This window comes from Opisthocomus hoazin, chromosome 16, assembly GCF_030867145.1.
Source record: "Opisthocomus hoazin isolate bOpiHoa1 chromosome 16, bOpiHoa1.hap1, whole genome shotgun sequence".
Lineage (NCBI taxonomy): Eukaryota > Metazoa > Chordata > Aves > Opisthocomiformes > Opisthocomidae > Opisthocomus > Opisthocomus hoazin.
In genome coordinates, this window is record NC_134429.1 from 21,635,497 (window position 1) to 21,656,451 (window position 20,955).

General features: G+C 49.2%; 1 protein-coding gene across 6 annotated transcripts in view; it reads left to right on the forward strand.

The window, feature by feature from the left end:
- The first annotated feature begins 3 nt into the window (after window positions 1-3).
- The window catches only part of CAMTA1 (calmodulin binding transcription activator 1), a 310,966-nt gene continuing 290,014 nt past the window's right edge, over window positions 4-20,955 (forward strand). For 5 of the 6 annotated variants that reach the window (XM_075437588.1, XM_075437589.1, XM_075437593.1 and 2 more), the window contains exons 1-2: window positions 4-65; window positions 4,057-4,150. In XM_075437588.1, the coding sequence (XP_075293703.1) occupies window positions 4,084-4,150 (67 nt within the window). In that variant the 5' untranslated portion in view covers window positions 4-65; window positions 4,057-4,083. Of the gene's footprint in view, window positions 66-4,056; window positions 4,151-18,241; window positions 18,370-20,955 lie in introns of those variants that run through there. The other variant, XM_075437592.1, reaches the window with a different exon arrangement.

Here is a 20,955-nt window from a genome sequence, read left to right on the forward strand (position 1 = left end):
TGCGGCTAGGCCCCGCCCAGGGAATCGTGAGGCGAGGCGGGCAGCGGCAGGCGCGGGATGGCGCGGTGAGTGCTCGGCCTGGCTTGGTCTGGTCCGGCGCGTTGAGGGGACCGCGCGGGACAGGCGGGTCCGTCCCGGCGGGAGCGGCTCCGTTCCCTGCGTTGGCGGCCCGGCGCTCTGAGGCGTCTGTCCCGTCGCGGTCGCTCCGTGCCCGCGCACCCGCCGCGGCCGGGCCCGGGCTGGCGGAGCCGCGGGGCTCTGTGCTCGGTAAGAGAGGGAGGAGCAGCGGCCGCCTCGGCGTCCCCCCCGGCGGCGGGGCTGCGCTGGGCTGCGGCGCGTCCCCGGGACGGGCCCGCGCGGGGCGGCCGCGCAGCGTGCTAGTTACCGGCGCCACGGCCGCGCGTGCTGCCCGGAGGCCTCTGGCCTGGCGTAACCGGGTGGTCGTTTCCGCGCCGTTTTCTCACCAAACCCCTTCGTTTCACGCGTGCCTGCTGGCTCCTGGAGGCTGCGCGCACAGGCCGCCCGAGGAGCGCTGCCGCCCGCCGCCTCGCCCGGCAGGTGGAGGGGAGCAGCAGGGAGCTGAGCAGGGTTAAACCCGCGGGCACAGAACAGCCAGCAGGGAGCGAGCCGTGGCTGAACCTTGTTCTCGTTTGTCACCAGTATAAATCCGAAGCAGTTTCTTCAGGTCTGTAGAGCTGCTTTGGCGGAGAATGTGGCCCTAGAGTTTATGCTGTCTTACCCTCCAAGAGCAGACAGTCTTGGTGGTGGGTACCACAGGAGGGCACTCACCGAGTCTTACTCACTAAATGGAAGGAAATGCCCCGAAAGTGTGGGGACCAGACAGCATTTTTAGCAGGAGGGTTTCCCAATCTGTGCTTTAGCCTGTGCCTCATTGTAGAGTGTATTAGTGGACAGACTGAGTGTTTGTTGTCTTATCGCTGAAATAAGGCAACCAGGAAGAAATCCAAGGCCTTTCCTGCTCATGGTTGGGTGTTCCCCAGTGACTGGATCTGATGTTTGTGTAGGGGATGCTGGAGAGATTTTGGAGTATTGGTGTTCTCAGAGAGGAGCTTTGGAAAGACCACTCGTTAACACGAACACGGCCTAGTGTGAAGCTGAAACTGTGTTTTCCCATTCCAAAGCTCAGCTAATCTGTTTTGGATTTTATCTTCATGTAACTTTTGTTGGAGAACTAGGATGTTTTAATATCTAGTAAGTTTTTTTCTGGTCTAAGGGTGGTTAACAAGGAGGTGTTGGTTGTTTTTTAGAAGTTCCTCTGTGCTCATAGTAAGGAGATGCAGTGCTTGGAACAAGAGATCCACAAAGGCTCACTTTCTGAGAAACCATGTAGGAATGGGTCTGTTGTACAGGGAATCACCTGGCAGCATGCTTTTCCTGAATGAGCCTGCTAGACTAATTTTTTTCCACGTAGTTTAGCAGTCATTGAGTCTGTGCAAAAATGCAAAGGAGGCTCGAGTTCTGAGGATGTCAGTTGCCGTGGTAATGCTGTTTCCCATGGATTTTTGTCCTGTGGTAATTGTGTTCTTTTTCTAACGTGATCTGGGAGTTGTGCGATCCTCGGGGATGTTGGTGGCAGAGTTACTGGGAATCCTTGCCCTTACCAGATTGATCCAACACTTCCCTAAAAGACACAGCTGCTCGTTGCCAGCTCTGGCTGCTTTTTTGCATGCATCACAGATGATCAGGGGAATTTTTTGGGAAAAGTCCACAGATGTCACATCTTGGCGGGGAAATATAGGAAGAGAGAAATACGACTTTAGGGAGCTAAATATGAACTGTGCTTTCTAAGCATGTAGAGATAGCTCTTTAAAACCCTAAATTGTTAACAGCGGAAATGTAACATATATGGCAAAAAGCAATTTTTGTGTGGATGCGGGGAAGAAAGAAAAAAAGTACTTGTTTGTGCTTTACTGACTTGCCAAGTTTTGATTCAGGGTGCAGCGTTCCTCTTGCCAGCATCACTACTCGCAGCTTCCTCACACTGCACAAGAAAGCATCATGGTGCTGTGTGGTGTGTGATCTTAGTGATGAGAGAAGCAGACTGCAGGAATCAGATCCTGGGTTTAGCCTGACTGTGTGCTGTCAGACACGTGACACTGCAGCTTCTGCTTCAGTGTGTGTGGCATGCTCCTTTTGTAAACTGTGAGTAGCCTTACTACTGTCCTGATACAGCTCTGGTGTCTTCCAGAGGTCACAATCTACTGGTACCTCTCCTCCTTCAGATGCAGTTGGTTGGATTCCATCTCAGAGTGGACCATATGATCCATGGAAATATAAGAAACTTTTTTTTTTTTTCTGAGCTTTGATGTCCTAGATTTTTATAGACAGAAAAGAAACTATGTGCTCTATTAAAAAGACATTGAGCCTGCACCCAGAAAAGGAGCTGAGCGTAAGGATCCAGAACATCACCGTTCCTAGCTTAAAGTGTCGAGCAGTGGGTTGCAGAATGTGCTTGAGAGGGTTTTCAGGAGGGCCAGTCAGGAGGCTTGCGCAGTCTGTCTGGATGCGTTGGAAGGGTCTGAAGTGCCAGCGGTTCTGAGCCTAGGCACCAGTGAACAGTCCTGTGTCGTGAAAAAGGGGGCAGCAGAACGTGAAGGTGTCTGGCTGGAAAATTGAGTTTGGAGCTAAAAGCTATTTTTTTTAAGCTAAAGGTGCTTGTATCTCTCTGGTATGTTAGTGACTGTACAAGGTGCAGAGGTGTTCCAGAATTGTTTCACTTCTGCTCCTTTAGAGCCAGAGAAATACCTTCCATCTACTGAGTCTTTCATCTAAGCTAGCGGGCTGGGTGAGGAACCATCTTCCCTAGTCTGGTGAGAGTGGCAAGTGAATCCAAGGAGGCCTTGTTTAGCAGATTTTCTTAGTAACTGGAATCATGTAGTCATCGCTGGAAAATTGCCCCTGCACAAAGTGTTTTTGCTAATATTAACTTTAGTTCCATCTCAGCTCAATGGAGGGAAAAACTAGAAAGTGCCATAAATTCAGCTGAGCTTGTCAAAGCTGTCAAATTACCACCTGATAAAGCTCCTGCCTCCTAATGATTACAGCCATCAGCCAGAGAGGAAATGTATGCCGATGGGGCTTTCGAGCGACAGCACCAGGGTTCAACATTGTTAGACTTTTAATGTAGTGTCATCTGGGGGCTCTTTGGCTTCAGTGGAGGGTGAAGCTCCGAGCAGAGTTATTTCTTTAAAAAAAAAAAAAAAAAAAAATCCAAGGTAGGCTAGCATACTACCCCTCTCATCAGCCAGATTAATGCTGACTACTAAATTTTAGTAAAGGTCTTCTTTGGTCCCATTTGTTAGTATTAGGAGTCTGTAGAGATAATGTCTTTTCACATATAAAAGATGATACTGATTTTCTGTTACTGTTGTCCTGAAATGTGCACAGTGTGTCTATGGAGCAGTGACAATCCTCCATCACTAGCTTTATGGGGAAAGAATGGTTATTGAATCTCTTCCCATAAAATATAACCTCTTTCTCTCTTCCAGAATTTGCCAGCCCCTGTGGGAGTCCCGCATGCTATCTCTTTGAGAAAATTGATTTTTTTTTTGTCTCCGCTTTGTACACTTGTGTTTAGTTTTATTTTTAATTTGGCTCGTGTGATAGGAAATGAGGGCTTCCCTAATGTTAAGCATGCTTTCTCAGTGTTGTATTGCTTCTTTTTCGTATAGATGAACACTTTCAGAATGCTGTAAAATAAAATAAAGAAATTTGCTTGGCACAAGTCTCTCTTGTTGTTGCTGGGAATTTTTTTACTCCGGGTGAGTCACTGCCCTGCTCTTTCTTTCCAGGCAGGTCTGAGATACTGACAGCTTTTCAGCTGCTTACAGGTAAATTTGGGGTAAGTTTCTAGAGTCAACACAGGCTGATTGATTTTGGATGAATGACACCGCAGCAGAGAACACAACTTGCAACAGAATACTGTCTGCTCAAGGAGCAATGGTCTTTGAACTTGAACAGCGGCAAAAACACTCTGTCAAATTTGTCCTTTCCTCTGTGTAGCAAATGACTGACTATGGGACTTTTTCCTTTCAGGGAGGAAACGGCAACATGAATTCATAGATGATGAGTAGGATGCCAAAGCCAGAGATGACAGTGCTCTTGAAGAAATGCTGGGTAGAACAAAAAGGTAAAAGGAACAGCTAATTGAGTGCATTTTGGAGCCTGCGGGACTTCATGTGGTACCTTCCCCCATGAGGCAAATGGTGCACCCCCTCAAACCGTGGCTGGGTTCTCTGAATTCCCTCCTCCTCCATTTTGCATGAAGTCCCAGTGACGCCTTTCACTTCTGACCTACTCTTTGCTTAGGTCTTCCCCAAAGCTGCATCATTCTGTACCTGAAACCACTGCCAGGCTCGTACTTTCAAACGTGTCCTTGCATGCACATGCTTGCAGGTTCAGCAGCCGTCTCATCCTGACTTGCAGCTCACGCTGCCAAATTAGTGTTGCAATCATACCCGGTTGTCTGCTGCCATGCTTTGTGAAGAGAACAAAAAGAGTAATAAGAGATGAACTCAACCAGTTAATTTGCAGCCAGTGCTGTTCTCCTGTGGTGATGGTTCAGTGCAGCTGTTGCCTGTGCCGTCTTCTGACTTAAACCCAGGCAGATACACACGGTTAAAATGTTTGGAATGCATTGCAAACAAGTTGCCTCCATGAGGACTAAATTGCTTTCTGCTACTCTGATGCTTTTTACTGTGTTTTGTGTTAATGCTGTTGCGATGCCCAAAGGAATCGCTTCTTACTGGCTCTTTCATTCTGAGAAATTCTCTCTAACTGAGGTATGATAGTCCACCTGGGGACTTTGGGGAGCAAGAGGCAGATTTAATCACACCTGCAGAGAGCCAGGTAATAGGAAGGCCTTCCTTATGCTCATCCAATGGCAGCAGAAGTGGCTGAAGCAACGGACAAGAAGCAAGAAAATCTTCATTAGTAGCGTAGCTCTCCTTGGGATATTTTCATGCTTGTTTATGGGAGACCGGCTTTAATCCCCAAAAGTCAAAAGCAAACATTCTCCTTGAAAATGTTCCAGGTTTGTAGTAATTATCTGTGTGTTGCCCTCTGCTCTCAGCCTCTCGGCTCTTTCTGGCAGCAAGTATATGGGACAGAAGGGCATGTCTGTGGCAAGCAGAAGATCTTGACAGTAGAAGCAGCAGAGCAAGGTGTGAATGGTTGAGATTGTGTGTATATATATATATATATATAGTGTGTATATATATATATATATATACAGATAACAGTTGTATTCTGCTGGGAGTGTCGTTTCCAAAACAGCCATCAGGGAGGAATTTGCTATAGTTTAGGTGTTGGTGCCAGTTGTATTTTTCATGTGCTTAAACTGTTTCTGGTCAAGACGTGGTCTGTCACACAGAGCATTGTGCTGGGCAGTGTTAAGGCTTTTGAATGTGCTAACACCACAGCCTTTCCTGAAGATCGTTAGTGCAGTTTTGACAGTGTCAGGAGCGATTTCTTCAGGCTTCACACTGCTAGGAAATTTTGTGAAAGATCCATAATTCCGTATTGCAGTGGATGTCTGGGAAGGGAGATGCTGGCTTTCTGTTGACCTTTGGCACCTCGTTGTTTCCCACTAACATGCGTTTCCTGTAGCAGTATAGCTTAAACCAGCGCTCTTGGTGTGTTTGGATCCTCTCAGCCATGTGCGTAAAGAGCCTGTCATGGGGACGGAGCTCTGCGTTAGGGCATCACTTTTGTCTGTCAGAAGCTGTTTTCAGAACATACAGAGCTTGCCAGAAAGCCAACCTTTTACGCTTTGAAGGTGAGAAACAGACAGGAATTACTTAGATACTATTTTCCGTGGGCAACCCTCTGGATTTCATGCAGTGTTGGTGGGAACCCTTGTTCTTTACCAGGTCTTCTCTCTCCAAAACAAGCCTCCCGTTTACCTCTAGTAGAATAGTTCTCTGAGAAGTCAGTAACTTCTGCTTTGTCAGTGAGAGTATTATTTGGGCCCAATTCTAAAGTTTAATTTTGCCTCTGTCTAGTGAAATACTTTCCCATTGTTGCCATGATAAGGAGCTGCTCTGGATGCTACAGGATGTCCTAAAATCCTTATTATGTTTATGCCACATGATGTCACAGGGGAGGAACAACACCAGATTAAACAACACCACCAGATTAAACTATTGGTGAAAAAGTAGTAATTTGTGCGATGTCATTTGCGAAGTATAACCATGTGTGAAATACTATATAAATAAATGAAATACAGATTGTTTTTTTGAGATGACCATAGCGTGCATAAGCTATCATAATAGTTAAAATATATGATTAAATTATTTTTAATAACATCAGAGTTGAGAATTCATGCATGCTTAAGATAGTAATTAGCACATTTCTGTTGTCAGTCCATATTTTGAGAGATGCGATAGTTTTTTTCGTTCTTTTTCTGCATATGTCTGTGTTAAGGCTCTTGGTGTATTATTCAGCTATTTCTATAGACTGGGATGTAAATCTGTTACGCTCTCTGAGTTTCGAAATTTCTCATCATCAATCTGGAAAGCTGTAAGTCTGCTAAAATTGAAGTACAGTCAGTGTTGGCAAGGAGCTGCGTCCTTATGGTTGTGCTGGTTCCCCAGAGCCAGGATGTGTACCTGTTCCCTGTTCCTCCTGCTCGCTGTCTGGGGCCTTGGAGCCCAGCCAGCACGGCGTGGTGGTGGCCTGCAGCACCCTGCAAGTCTGGTGTCACCGCAGGCTGGGCAAAACAGCGAACGGGGAGTTGTTTTCCAGTATTTGCTGTGGTTTCGATAAAAAGCACTATATACTTGTTATTTTACTCTTCATGCCACTAAACAGCTCCTGGTGCTACTGCTTTAAGGTGACTAGTGGCCACTAGCTGTGCTCAGCATCACCACTGCCAGCTCCGGCATCGCAGCACGTGCTGTCAACTCAGCAGTGGCTGGAAAGCTCAGATAGGACCAGATTTGGCACCAGCATAATTGTTTCTGCGGGCGTTGTGCTTTGCATGTTGCCAGCTCCTTGCTGTTTCTTCTTTTTTCCAGCACGTGGCACTTTATATGACCCTGAGGATAGACAGTTGCCTACTAGTCTAGCTTGTGTTTTTTGGTTTTGTTTGTTTCCCCTCAGTCTTGTCACCATTCAGGTTTTGAATTGCAGGGGAGCACTGGGAAATACGTATTCTGTTTTGCTTGCTGTCCTGCTAATGCTTTAGCTTGCTGGAGTCGGTGAGAGGTGGCAGCAGTGGGAGATGGTGTGCTGTTAGTCATTTCCTGACACGATCTGATAGACAAAGGTCTCGAGCTAGTAAAGGAGGACTCTTATCTAAGAGCGAGTCGCATCCAGTTGTTCAGGGTTGTGTAACCTCACCTTACCACTTGATGCAAGTTCTCTTACTCAAACGCAGGTGGAGCTTTTCAAAACACCTAATGTTGTGTTTGTGTTTAGCCTATGTCTTGCGAGCATACAAGAAAGGAAGGTGAATCACTTGCTTGTATGCTTTGATCTTAAGGTTCAGTATTACTCCTTTTCTGTAAATGGTTTGTCAGAAAAAATTGCTTAGTCATTGTATTTGAAGATCTTGCCCTCAATGTTAGAGGCAAGGCAGTTGGAGGAGATGCAGTTAGAATTCTTCCATCTTTGGAATACTTCATTTGGCATAGGATATTTCATGGACCCATCAGTGCATTTTAGTAAGACCATATCGCCTATCAGTGGCTGTTGGTACAGTTGTTGCTATTAGAAGGTAGAACTCCAAGGCTTTCTGGCTTTGTGGGGTTTTTTTGGTTTTGTTTTGTTTTTTTCCCCCCTGAGAAACTGTTGACATTTTTGACTAGTACAGATTAGTTCTTCAGATGAGCCATGGACAACCTTTCACTGCAGCTTTGGGTGTTTTAATCCAGATACTTGTTTTTGACAAACTTGCTATGAACCATACAAGCACCTCTTGTGCAGGTAAACTTTCAGTATCACTACTAAGAAAATCAGTTGAAATTTTCATTCTGTGGAAATTCTCATGAGTATATTAATATCTGCCACATGACTTGTCTGCTTACAACCATTCTCTTACTAAGTAAGAATTTGCCCTTTTTGCATAGAAGCTGGCAACGGACTGGCATAAAATAAATAAGGTATTTTTAGAGACAGGCAGTGTAGCATTTCCTATAGTAGATGGCGGATCCCTACCACTAATGCACCACTTGCTTTATGGGATTAGTGTGGCTAATGAGTTGTTTATAATAGTTGAATAAATAAGGGCGTTTGTACAGTCAGTGCACAAGGAGGAAAATGCTAAGAAGTCCCCATCGTGATCTGGGATATTTTTCTTTGAATGCCATCACACCAGTTATTCCTGGTGAAAGATGAACAGTGTTTTCAGCATTTCTTAGTCATTGTTGCCTGTAGAAGACTTATTCTTTCTGGAAGTACCTACCTGGCCACTGTGTAAGAAAATCCCTCAGGGAGAAAAACTGTCATTGATTGAGATGCAGTGGTTCTGAGAGTATAGTTCACTAAGCACGAGGCTGTCGTGTGCCTTATTTTCCCAAAGAAGTGAACGCTTTGGGATCTGTCTGTACAGCAGTGTAACCTTTCTTTTGTGCATTTTAGTGTTTGCCCTATATAGTAAGTCAAATATGCTATCTGCGTGACTCCAAGGTAGAGACTTGGAGTAAAGTTATGCATTTTCTTGAAATGAAAGAGACTTGCAGTGCTTGTCAGCATGCCACGTGGCCCAAAGCACTGGCCGTTCAGGCGCAGAGGTGGTGTAGACTCTCCGCAGTGGAGGGAGCTCTGTCTTTCTCGGTCTGTGTCGAAGTCTTTGATGGTGAAGTGGCTTCTACTTGATGTTTTCAACAGGCCTTCCACAGTGTGCAGTTTGCGTAGGTTGTTTCCAGGTAAGTTACATGCGACTAAAACCATCTCGGTTTAATTGTGTAAGCCTCTCCCTGTCCATAAGCAAGCCACGCAGCCTGTTCTGGGCTGCTTGTGAAGCATTAGCACTACTCTGTAGTTGTCACTGTTAGAGGAACAGGCTGACAGGTGCTGCTTGCCCTGTCTTCTAAGAGCAGCCTATCTGACACGTGTGTACTGATTTTGGCAGGTTGAGAGTCCTCGTCTGCATGGTCCACCTAGCAGAGAAAAGGCTGCTTACCGAGGGAAAGGGCAGCTTGAGTCCAGTGTCTGAAAACACTTGCATTCAGAGCATGCCTGAGGCACGGTCCTTGCTCTGGGAAGATAGCTTTGTGTGCCCAGGGCATGACTCCGAGTAGTCCCCTTCCTGTAACTGCTACTGACCTGCCTTGAACTTGAAGCGGGTCCTTCTGCCCCATGCTTATTCTTCCTGGGTATCCAGTCAGCTGGATTTACACTTGTCAGATGTGAGAGGTTTAAATCTCAGTGTGAGAGAGGTGTAAACCACACGTTCATGTATTGCTGGCATGAGGAGCCTTAGCATTTCTGCACCTCCCTGAATGAGAGTGAGTGTATCTGATGTGAGGAAGGGAGCAGGACCGAGCTGTGTGTGATTCCATGTGCAATGCCAGCTTCCCAGTAATGACGATACATACACAGAGGTCTTTGGCCTCTCATGTCTTAAATGGTACAAGAAAGGAAGCAATGTTTTCTGAGCAAACAAGTGGCCAAGTGAGATGGGAAATACTATATTTGCAAAATTCCAAGATCATCATAAGCCATTTGTTAAAAGCAAGCCTTTACGTTCTTTTTTATTTTATACTTGAAACTTTGTGGTTAGTCTGTGTAACTGCCAACCTCTGTGCTGATGTGCTTGTGTCCCATAACACTGGCTGTTACAGTGAGCCGATTCGATTACTGGCACTTACATCTTTGTCTTGTTCATGCAAAACGTAATTGTGTGTATTGCGATGGGTGCCTGAGGTAGGGACATAATTTCATCCCCCAGACTTTAACTGTAAGGGCTTAATGCTGAGAATACCAGAAGTGTAAGTGCAGCTCTCGGATAATACTCCTCATTGGCACTTAAATTCACAGGCAGACTTTGCGGATCTGTTTCTGAAATGTGCTCTGCAGGCTTGTTATCCAGGTGACAGCCGACTTCTATTGATCCCGTACTGATTTCTGCAACTAAGATCTGTTTACTTTTTGAGCTTCTAGTTAATTTTGATCAATCGGTAATGCTACAGAAGGATTAATTTCTAGTTTGTATGTTATTATTAATATACTTTTTTTTTAAGCAGGAAGAGGTGTTATAAAAATTGATATTGTGCAACACTGGGTCACAGGTTTTACTGTTTAATCGGAGGTGGAAGTTGAAAGACATCATTGCAAATATAAAAGCTATTTCCAATATTAATGGTTCTCTTATCGACTAAAAAGAATTAATAATTTTATGCATAATTCTTTTGCTGCTAATTTTGAGTGCATCACTCACTCTGAGGAGTCAGTGGAAGTTCTTTTAAGCTGCATTTTGTGGTTACTATAGGCGAGTTGGTAGTACGTATCTAATCCTTGGTCAGTGCTATAGTGTTGCTTGGTGTTGCATGGTGATGTCTTTTCAGCACCATGAGAATGACAAAGTTGTGGTCATTTGGAGCAAATTTTAAGGTGAGCATGACAGGCTCTTTGTAAACATAAGCATGGATGAAGAGAAGGTGGTGGATTTAACGTAAATACTCAGATGAGGTTATACAACTTGTGTTTTTGGAAGATATTGTGCATTGTTTCCCTAGCAGAAATAGCCCTGTAGATAAACATTAAATATAGACTCACATTGTCCAAAAAAGAGAATGTGTATCACTTAACATGGAAAGTGACACTTCATAAGGACCTTTTTCAAGTTGTAGTTCAATAAAAAGGGTAATCTGTGTAGGCATATTCTGCCCTTGCCCACGGTTCTGCAGTTCTGACAGGATCACGTTCCTGGTTTTACCTTCATGCTGTCCCAGGCTGAAATACTTCGTAGTTAATGCTCTGGGTTCTATAAATTCACCTGCCTGTCTTAGCAACTGAAGATCAGCATCAAATTGTATTGTGGTTGAATAATAGGGTTCTTCTGCACTCTTTACTGCTTTACTTCGTAATTTTCACTCTGCTACTGAGAGTACTGATTGACTCAAGGAAAAAAAAGTATAACTGTTCCAGTCTTTCAGGGGAGTAAGTTCAGGTAAAAATCCAGAACTCGCAAATGAAACCATCTAAGTAAAGACTAACTATTTCTGCGTATTTTCTGCATATACTGTTTGTATATATTTCTCATTCTGTACAACTCTTGTGGCTCATATGGGAAAGAATTGGTTTAGTGGTTAGGCAAGGTTTAGGCAAATCTAGAAAGAAAACTCTGCTCTAGAGCTAAAACTAATGAGAAAATATTAAAACAATCATTTTTGTTTGTAAGAACTACGGCATGTCCTCGATGACAGCGAAGAAAGGTTTTGTGTAAGAAGGCACCAGACAGACACCCGAGAGATAACTCGAGTAGCTGCGCTGCCATAATACCACTGTAAGCAAATCACAGTCGATTCTGGTTTGTGACACTGGAATTATACTTCCATTTGGTTTATCTATTCCTAAATAATAATGAAAATTCAGGGAAGTTCCTTCTCACTGTGAATTTACAGCATGGCAGAATCCAGTAGTGGTGGAGTCCTTTAAAGACCTGAGATGGTGATTTCGACAATAATGCTTTTTACTTGAAAGCGTGAGTGCTCTCTTGTTTGTTAATCACGCTTCCACGTAACGCATGCATAGAACAGATGACAGGAGTGTACGAATGAAGCCTTGCTTTGGTCACTCCAGGAGAAGTTTCTGAGCAAAGAACAGAGCCCGAGTGGTGCTGTCATCAGAAGTTCCTTGGGAGCAGAGTGACTCAGTTAAATTTGATTTTGCCTCTGGCCTCCAGTTCCTGGATCTACGTGGCCTCTGTTACCATCATCAGTTACTCTTCCCTTGGTTCTCCCTTTGTTCTTCCATCGTCATCTTACATTACTCATTCTTCTCTTTTCAGTGCCTGAGGCTGACATTTTCATACCTTGGTGACAAGTTTCACTCCTAAATCTGTATTTATTCAGTTAACACGGACAGCAGTCCAATTTCAGATGCGTTAAGCATCCTGGAAAGGATATTTGTTTAAAAGTAGGAACAAATTTAGGAGCATACCTTTAGGGATCTTAGATTTAAATATACTTTCCTGTTATTATTTGCTGCAAGTATTGCTAGAGATCTAATACCAAACTAACCTGAAGATTCAGCTATCTTGTACATGTTGAGGGGAAAATGAGAATTATGGAAAATGACCTTTTCCTCAAGTAATATTGGTTACTGTGTGGATTTCTGTGCCAGCTGTTGGCTGGGATTTGATGAGCTGGCACTGCCACCTTTGTCAGGCAGCGCTTCCTGACCAGTCCTGAGCTGGGAGCTGTGCGTCCACTGCCCGGAACGGAGCCAGTTGTGTACCAACATTGCGTACCACAGTGCTGCGATACTGATTGTTTGTAGGATTTATACTTTCTTCTTGCTTCTTAGGTACTGAGTGCAGTTTTGTTACTAGCAGGGGAGAGGGGTTAGGATGTGGGGCAAAAAATTCCCAGAGAGCAGCAGCCTGGCTATACAGCTTGTTACAGGATGATGACAGCTTAAAAAAAAAAAAAAAAAAAAAAAAACAACAACAACAAAAACTTTCATGTACCTCATTGAAGACTGTACTAAAATTATAACTGAGGCTATCATGGATGACAATCATATTACCTTCTTTAAATAACTTAATTGTCTCATTATAACAGAAAGCAAAGAGAAATGTCCTGAATATACTGTAGGAAATTGTCTTTACTAAATCTAGCCCAGCATATAAGAGGATTGTATATATTATTTGACTTTGCCAGAATTACATAAACAGGGAGGGGGGGAATTGTTAATGTAAATTGACTACCAGAGTAAATCATAGCCTAATTATTCTTTTTTTCTGGCTAAAATTAGAATTTGATATAATGGTCAATAGACATTTTCTTTAATTTTTGAGACATAATTTCTAATAGCTAAGCCAAATGAATTGGAGAAAGTTGCTGCAGAATTGAAAAAATAAATTATCTGAATTTTATGGTGACTTACTGGTAAATCCTCTTAGTTGGAAGTTTTAATTTACCTCATATTTCAGGTTTTTTTCTCCTCTAACTGGCTTATGGGTGTATATTAGAGCAAAATAATTGTTATTTTGTTAGTGCCACCAGGGTGCTTGGAGCATGAACCAAAGACAGAACCTGGCCTGTTCTCTTAGGGAAGTAAAGGATGAAGGACTGCAGAGGGAGGCGCAACAGGGCTTGTGGCAGAAGCAGTGTGCCGCAGTGCATGGCGTGGCAGGCGTTCTCCTCTGACATTGCTGGCTGCAGGAAAGTGCTGGAGGTTGGCACCCATGTAAGTCAGTTCTGAAACTGTTTGAAGTTGTGCCAGAATAAATGGGGGTCCAGCATCGCATCCCCCTCAGGCAGCCGCTTAATTCCCTTCTGGAGTTGGTGCCAGTGTAGAGGAACAAAGCATTTCTGCCCTTGTTCTTGGTTGATCAGGTAAATACTGTGTTTAGTGCTGAGGCTACTGACTTAAATACAAGACCTTTATGAGGCTTTGCACAGCAAAAACATCTTTCCTCCAGGGTCCATTCAAATGGCTCAGGCTCTGGAGGCAGGCTTCAGTTTAGTCTGGTGTAAATTGCCTACAGCCAACAGTGTTACTAGATATCATTTGAATGTAGTTTTTGTATTTCTGAGGGAAATAAAGGGGCTCAGAATTGCAGAAGGAATGGGGAGAAGAATGTATCCAAACCCCAGAACGTGGAAGAGGACTGAGTTTGGCCTCCTGCTATGATAGTACGCAGTTTCATCCATTCCGAGTGGAACCCAGTATCTTTAGTTCCTGGTAATGCATATTCTGCTTCAACTTCAGCAGATCATTTTGGACAAGTTATTTGGATGGCAGAGCCATAAACAGAGTACACTTCTCTGGAGAACCTTTCTGAAGAAATGCATGGTTTGGGATGTTTACCTGGTTTTGATGAACTTGGGAATTGGCAATTATACTTCACAAATGCAGTGAAGTATTGTGAAGTAACAGCGGATTGATACATACACATTGACTTGGTTAAGTCTTGGGCTTATTCCTAGGAGGAACAGCTTTTGATTCTGTAAGTGGAGAGAGGCAAGGGCAAAACCATTGCATTTCTATCATTGTGAGGGGTTTTTTTTAAGCATCTCTGTTCACACTTTTAAGAGTGTTTTTGTAAAAACACTTGGCATTTCTTGCTTCTAAATCATGGAGTAACTTTGTGCAAACAATTCAAAAGAAATGGGGTTCCAACATTGTCGTTATAGCTATTAAAACTGTCTTGAATTGTTGTGCTTTTTGATGCTTGCCATAGCAACGGTGGATGTATAATTTGCTGAATATCCATAGCAGGATATTTGAATGTATTCTTTACACTTTTACTTCTGCATATAACTAAGCATGCCAAACCATCCCATTAACCCAATTAACCAAGCCAGACCCACATCTGCCATGGAATGACAATGAAGATTTTTTTAAAGAACTTAGTATTTCACCTTCCTCTTAACAAAAAAACCCCAAACACCGCACGTCAGAATAGCAGCAGCTTTTATCAGTATTCTGTTAAAAATTATTCATGATTCAGACTGCAAAAACTCCTGCACATCTACTCTTGCTGCTTATCACCTGGAGGTAGCTCTGTGTTTGTGCTCCCAGAAAGGTAAGACCAAGTCAGTTTATCCTATACCATACATGCCCAGAATCTTTTGCAGTTCAGTACCTCTGTGCCTTCATAGCGATTAGACCTTTGATTTTTAAACAGTAGGGAGCTGGGAAACTTGAAAGATACCAGCAGCACTTCAATTCAAATGGCTTCCTTCTTATCATTTTATTGCACAAGGAATTAAATGAAAATATTTGGGACTTTTCTGGCATGCTTGATGAAAAATGCATGTTCAAATAGCATCCGTAATAATACATAGATCACATTGCTGTAATAACCTATATGCTGCTGTTAAAATTATGTATGATTTTAGGTATATAAGATTCAGTTTATTAGGTGTTTTTTTTTTCTCCTGGTAGAAAAGCTTATGCTGAGGAAGAGAATGAACTCATTAGCCACATGTAGCAGAGTTCATACACTATTTCGGTGACCCCTTAAAAATGTCTTATTTGTCCTCATCCACACAAATTCTCACTGTCTTTACAGACCAGGAAGGATCTAGGAAGCCAGACAGTGCTCCTGAAGACACTTCATAGAGCAGGTTACATGCTAGTGTAGAGCTGAGGTAGGTTGTGTTAGTTCTGGAAGTGGAGCTCTTGCCAGCCGGTTCAGTGGAAGTTCCTCCTTCCCCGGACTGCAAGGGGTGAGGCAAGGCAGCTGGTGTCCTAAACAACCTTGTCAGTCAGACCACATGGACTTCATTACCCTAATGAGCCACAGAAGCACATAAGGAACTACTTGAGCTTTGGAGGGAAGAAAGAGATGGACACTCTTGTGCACACATGTAGCTGATTTTGCATTTAATGATGTGTCTGGGTGATGTCAAGGTCTAACCCCATGCGGAGTACCTTATGGTTATTTGTTCTCAGAAGTATGTAAGTGAATAATGCAGCGAGGGCTATGACTGAAATAAATGCTTGTGCTCATCTCCCTGAAAAGAATGGAAAGACTGTTTGTGGCAATGGTTGCTGTCTGCGTACTTGGGAGCCGCCTGGGTTCCTGCTCACGTTTCAGCCACGAGCACTGGTGTCTGCAAAACCAAATCGCTCTCGGACATCATTGTATTTGGTGGTAGAGTGAGAATCTGTGTAACTCAAAGGAGAGGCGTTAGCTATACCATTTCTCCCATCTCCTTTTCGTTGCGTAGTCTTGCCTGAATGTCCAAAGTGGAAACTTGAGCCCCTTCTGAATACCAGCCTGACCTTAATCTGGGGCAGGAGAGCAGCATGCCAGGAGGTAAGCTAGTTCAGAGAAGAGAGTCAGTGGAGAGGACTGGCACTCTGAAGGCACTGCAGGCTATGCTTCTCGGCTGATCCAGGTGTCTGTTTCTTGCTGAGGAAGAGATAGCAAGGCAGGTCTGTCTGCAGCGGGTAGACACTGGCCCCTGCTCCTCCCTGTGGAGCGCTGGGGATGAGCTCAAGGTGGGCTTGCTCTCCGAGTCTTGGCGAGATGTCACCTGAACATCTGATACTTGCATCAGGAAATGAACTTCCATCTCTTCACTGCAGAAGGGTCCCTACTTTAGTCTAGTATTCTGGTTTTGCCATAGTACGAACTGTGAGGAGCACCAACTCTATGGCTGCCTCATGGCTCTGCTAAGTGCTTGGCTCAGCTTGGAAGGATATCTGAGGAGGGACATTAAATTCCCTGGAACTCGTCAAGAAGATGACAGCTCTTTGCCAGCGTGGCAACTAGAAAAGTTTCCAGCATATCTTGAACAGCCGAAGGGAACAATTATGTTTGCGGATCCTGTAGCTGCATTAATATTTGTGTGTATTTAGAGGACAGAGTATACTAGATTAGCTTTAGGACCGTCGGGAGTGAGCCTGTCATTCTAGAGTCTTTTCATCAATGTGCCTTTCACGCTCCATGAGATTAGCAGCCACTGAAAATAGGAAAGAGGAATTTTCCTTTCTTCTGTCTTAGAAGAGACCCATCACACCATACTCCTCTTTCGTCTTGGCTCGGAAATGGCTTCGGTCCTTAGCAAAACCAGAGAGCCAACCGGTCTCTTTAAAGAAGTCCCACTCTCATTGAGGATCTAAGGGAAAATATCCTTTTTGGGTGTTTAGTCACACACATCAAAGGAAACAACCGTTTCAGCCTTCGTTGGCATTGTGCAGGCATTAGAGGTGGTCCAGTTACACGGGGCTCTGCTTGAGAAGGCAGAAGTGCCAGTACTCTTCCCGCTTTGACGGAGATGGGGAGGAGACTCGGCCAGGCAAGCAATACATCACCCTTCCGAGGCACCTGCCATGTCTAGGACAGAGCAATGTGCTTGGTTTTTTGGGAGACTCCGCCTGGCAAATGCCCTTCGGCATCCCCACCCCCAGGGCCGCGCTGTCTTGCGAGGGCTCCGCACAGCGGCAAACCCTCGCCCTTCTCGCAGAGCGTCAGCCCCGCTCCCGGGTGACCTGCCGGCCTCCCTCGGGCCCCGCGCGCCTCGTTGGCGCCGGTGGCCGGGCTCCCTGGGCGGGTCACAGATCCTCGCCTGAGAGGGCCTGCACGGCTGCGGCTCCCCGCTGGTTCTGCGGAGACGGGGCAGCAGCGTTGGCGGGGCTACTGCTGGGGCCGGTCACCGGCACAGCGCTGCGACCCTGGGGGCGGGGCAGAGCAGCCGTGCCCTCGTCCCGGCGGGGCGGGCGGGCCGGGCCGAGCACCGGGGGACGCGGGCTCAGCGCCGAAGGTGCCACAGGACGGCAACGCCCGCGGCGTGCCCGGACCGCCCCCCCCAGCTGGCGAGACCCCTCGGCCGGAGCCTCTGCCTGCTCGCCGAGGACGGGACCGCACCTCGGACCGGCGGCGGGGCGGGCCTGGGCATGGCGCAGCTTCGTGGTCACCGCTGCGGCCCGGCCCCGCGGAGCGCCCGGCTGCCTCCCCGGGCTCCGGGAGCGCTCGGGCCCGCCGCTCCCCCGGCTGCCGGGCGGGCGAGGACGGGCCGGGCCGCGGGGCTGCCCCTGCCGGGCGGGCGGGACGGGCGCGGGGATTGGCGGTTGGGCCGCCCGCCGCGCCAATCGGCGTCTTTGTTTAGGGTTACAGGGCGCGGAGGGGGCGTGCGCCCGCCGGGGCCGCCCGCAACCAATGGACAGGGCTGGGGGCGGTGGCGCCGGCCGCCGCCCGGCTCGCCCGCCCCATTGGCCCCGCACGCGGTCACTCTGGCGGAGGGCGCTCCTCGTTGGCTGGGGGCTTCGGGGGCGCCGTACGTCAATCGGCGCGTCCCACTTCCTCCGCCGCGCGGTTGGCTCTGGCGGACGTCAGTCGCGCGGCGCCTCTTCCTGAGCGGCCGCTGCGGCCGTCAGTAAAGCACCGTGTCCCGCCCTCCTCATCTTCCCAGCGCCGCTGCTGAGTGGCTGGGGCGCGTGTCACAGAAGCGTTGCCGCGCTCCGATTGGGGAGACGCGCTGTCCATCGCGCCCATCCCCTCCGGACGCCCGCCCTCCCCCCGCCGCGATTGGCCGCCGCGGGTGTCAGTGCGGCGGCTCCCCCAATGGGCGGCGCGGGGTGTGCGCCGTGCGCGCGGGGTGGCCGGCCCGGCGGCAGCGGCGGCGGCAGCGGGAGGAGGCGGCGCGCGCCTGGGTCCCGGTCGCGAGGAGGCGGAGGAGGATGTGGCGCGCGGAGGGGAAATGGCTGCCGAAAACAAGCCGGAAGGTGAGAGCGCGGCCGGGCCGGCTCCCGCTCCGCGCCTCGCCGGGCCTGCCCCCGCCGGGCTGCCGCCGCGCCGGGCCTCCCGCGCCGCCGCCCCCCCAGCCCCTGCCCCCGCCGCGGGGCGGAGGCCGGGCCGGGCCGCGCGGCGCGAAGTTTGGCGGCGGGCGCCCCCGCGGGGCCGGGACCGGGGCGGGGGGCGGCGGACGGGCAGGCCGCGTGGCGCCGGGGCCGCGGCGGCCGGGCCGGGGCACGGGCACGCCTCCCGCCGCCCGCCGGCACGTGCCCGCCCGCTGCCAACATGGAGGCTGCGGCGCGGGGCGGGCGCGGGGCGGCGCAGGGCGCGGCGCGGGGCTCCGGGCGGCCGCTGGCCGCTGACGGCCTGGGCCCGCGCCGCCGCCCGGGGGTCGCGCCGCGCCGCCCCTCCGCCCTCTCCCTCCCTTCCCCCCCACCCCCCGCGGCGGCGCACGTGCCTCGCGGGCGCGCGCCCGCCACGAGCGGGGCGGCCTCTTCCGCGGCCCCGCCGCACCGGGGCCTCCGCGCCGGCGGGCAGCGCGCTGGCCGGGCCGGGGGTGGGCGCTGCCGGGGCGGGCGGAGCGGCGGGCCCGGAGGTGAGCGGGGTGAGGGGCCGGGCCCGCGAGGCGGCTCGGGGGGGGGGGCAGGGCCCGGTGCGCCCGACTGCGGCCCAGAGTTACTGGGAGCGGGGCGCGCGCGTCCGAAGGGGGATGAGGTGAGGGGTGTCCTGCGGCCCCCGCCCGCGCTGGGCCCGTCCCGATCCCCCCCGGGGAGCGCGGGGCCTCGCGCTTGGAACGGCGGGGCCGGTGCCGGCCTGAGGCCTCCGTCTCCCGGCGCCGGGAGGTGCGCGGCCCGTGTCCCGCCGCTGGCTGGTCGCCTGCCTGGACGGGGTGGACGCTGTGGGGCTGTCGGCGGGCGTCGAGGTGCTGCCGGCCGGAGCTGGGGTTCCCTCCGCACCCCCGCTTCTGCCCCGCCACCCCTCCCCTCGGGAGGGCTGCGGGCCCACCGCCCCGGCGCTCCGGGACCAGCTTCTGGTGCGTTCGTTTGCCTCTGGTCGGTCAGCAACGCTTGTGCCGCTGTGGGCCCGGCCGCCGCGGGTTTGCCCTTTGCCCGTGCCTTGCCCAGTGCGGTGAAGGCTCTGCAGAAATGTGGATTTTAAGTCTTAGCGGTGATTATGAGCGTTGTCAGCTTCATCTTTTATTAATCTCTTTGATACTCCCAAATTCATCAGTTCCGTCTTTCCTGTGGTCTGGAAAGCGCCAGGCTTCATTCTTTTCTCGTTTGCGTTGAAGTAAATGATTAACTCCACCGAAGTAGTGAGATGCCAACTGGGTAACAGGGATGTGAGAGGCGAATCGGCGCCTGTCTGGGCTTTAGAGCTCAGACTGTGAAGTTTTGGCTCTTTAGCAGGTGAAGGTGTTGCCACCAAAGCACGCTCGGGCTTGATTCTCTTTCCGGGCTTCTGTGCCAACGTCCGATGACGTTTTTTCTCCCTAAAGCACGGGTTCGGTGTGCTCATTCCTGTGAGGCCCAGGCTTGACAGAGCTGTGCGGATCAGTGCTCCTTGACTTGAAAGGTGGCTTGGCCTTAATGCTTGCTATTTCACGCAACTTTTTTATCATTTTTCGTATTGGTAACTAATTTTTGTGGCCCATCGTGCTCTTGCTGAGGAGATGGGTCTGCAGCAGCGTTCACTTTTGTGTGCAACTTTAGTGCTCAGCGTGTAAGCATGCCCGTGCGCTGCTGCAGTCCGGCGTCCCCGTGGCTGGTCGGTAGCTGGTTCTCTGCCCCGTAGCTGCGCAGAGCACGGGCAGCGAGGCTGAGGTGGCAGCAAGGAGCCTTCAGTGGCTCCGCACCAGCTCCTGTGGTGTTCGCGTAGTAAGCGCACAGAGCAGCTCCCCACGCTGACCTAGTTCTGTGGTATATTTTCAAGGAGGCAAGATGTAAACCATTTGTTCCTTAAACTTAAACTCTGCCTGTCAGAAACTTAAGCGGCAGCCGTTTTAAAGCATGATTCAAGAGAAGTGTTTCACCAGTAGTACAGCTGCTGAAGGAGAGATCCCAAGTTGCTTTAGGTCGTTGTTACTTTTAATATTTAAAAAGCAAACGTAGATGGCAGCTAGCAGGTTAGCTGCACGGGGAGGCACTGCTTCTGCTGGGGAGCGGTCTGCTCCAGCCGCCCCGAGTGGGACAGCAGAAGTGAGCCTCGTGAGCAGCGACGGACGGCTCTGCAGGCCGGCCCTGTCAGGCGGCGGTCGGGGCTGCTCGTGCCCGGCTAGCAGCAGGAAGCCTCGGCTGTAGGCGAGGGTCTCGACTGCGGCTGGTGTCTCCGTGCCCTGGCTGCGGGAGAGATTGCCACCTCTCGGAAGACTTGGGTGAGTTCCCTCTTTTCTGGTTTCCTCAGGCAGGATGGAGTTGGGCTTGATGACCGAGCAGCTCGTGCCGCCCGTGTGGTAGAGGGTTTCTGCTGCGTTCTGTGTGTCTGACCTGAGGTGGGAGGGCTGGCCCTGGGAGGTGCCGTCCTGGCAGCTGTAGAGGGCTCTGAGCTTGTGTGGGGTGGGTGGTGGTCTTTAAATT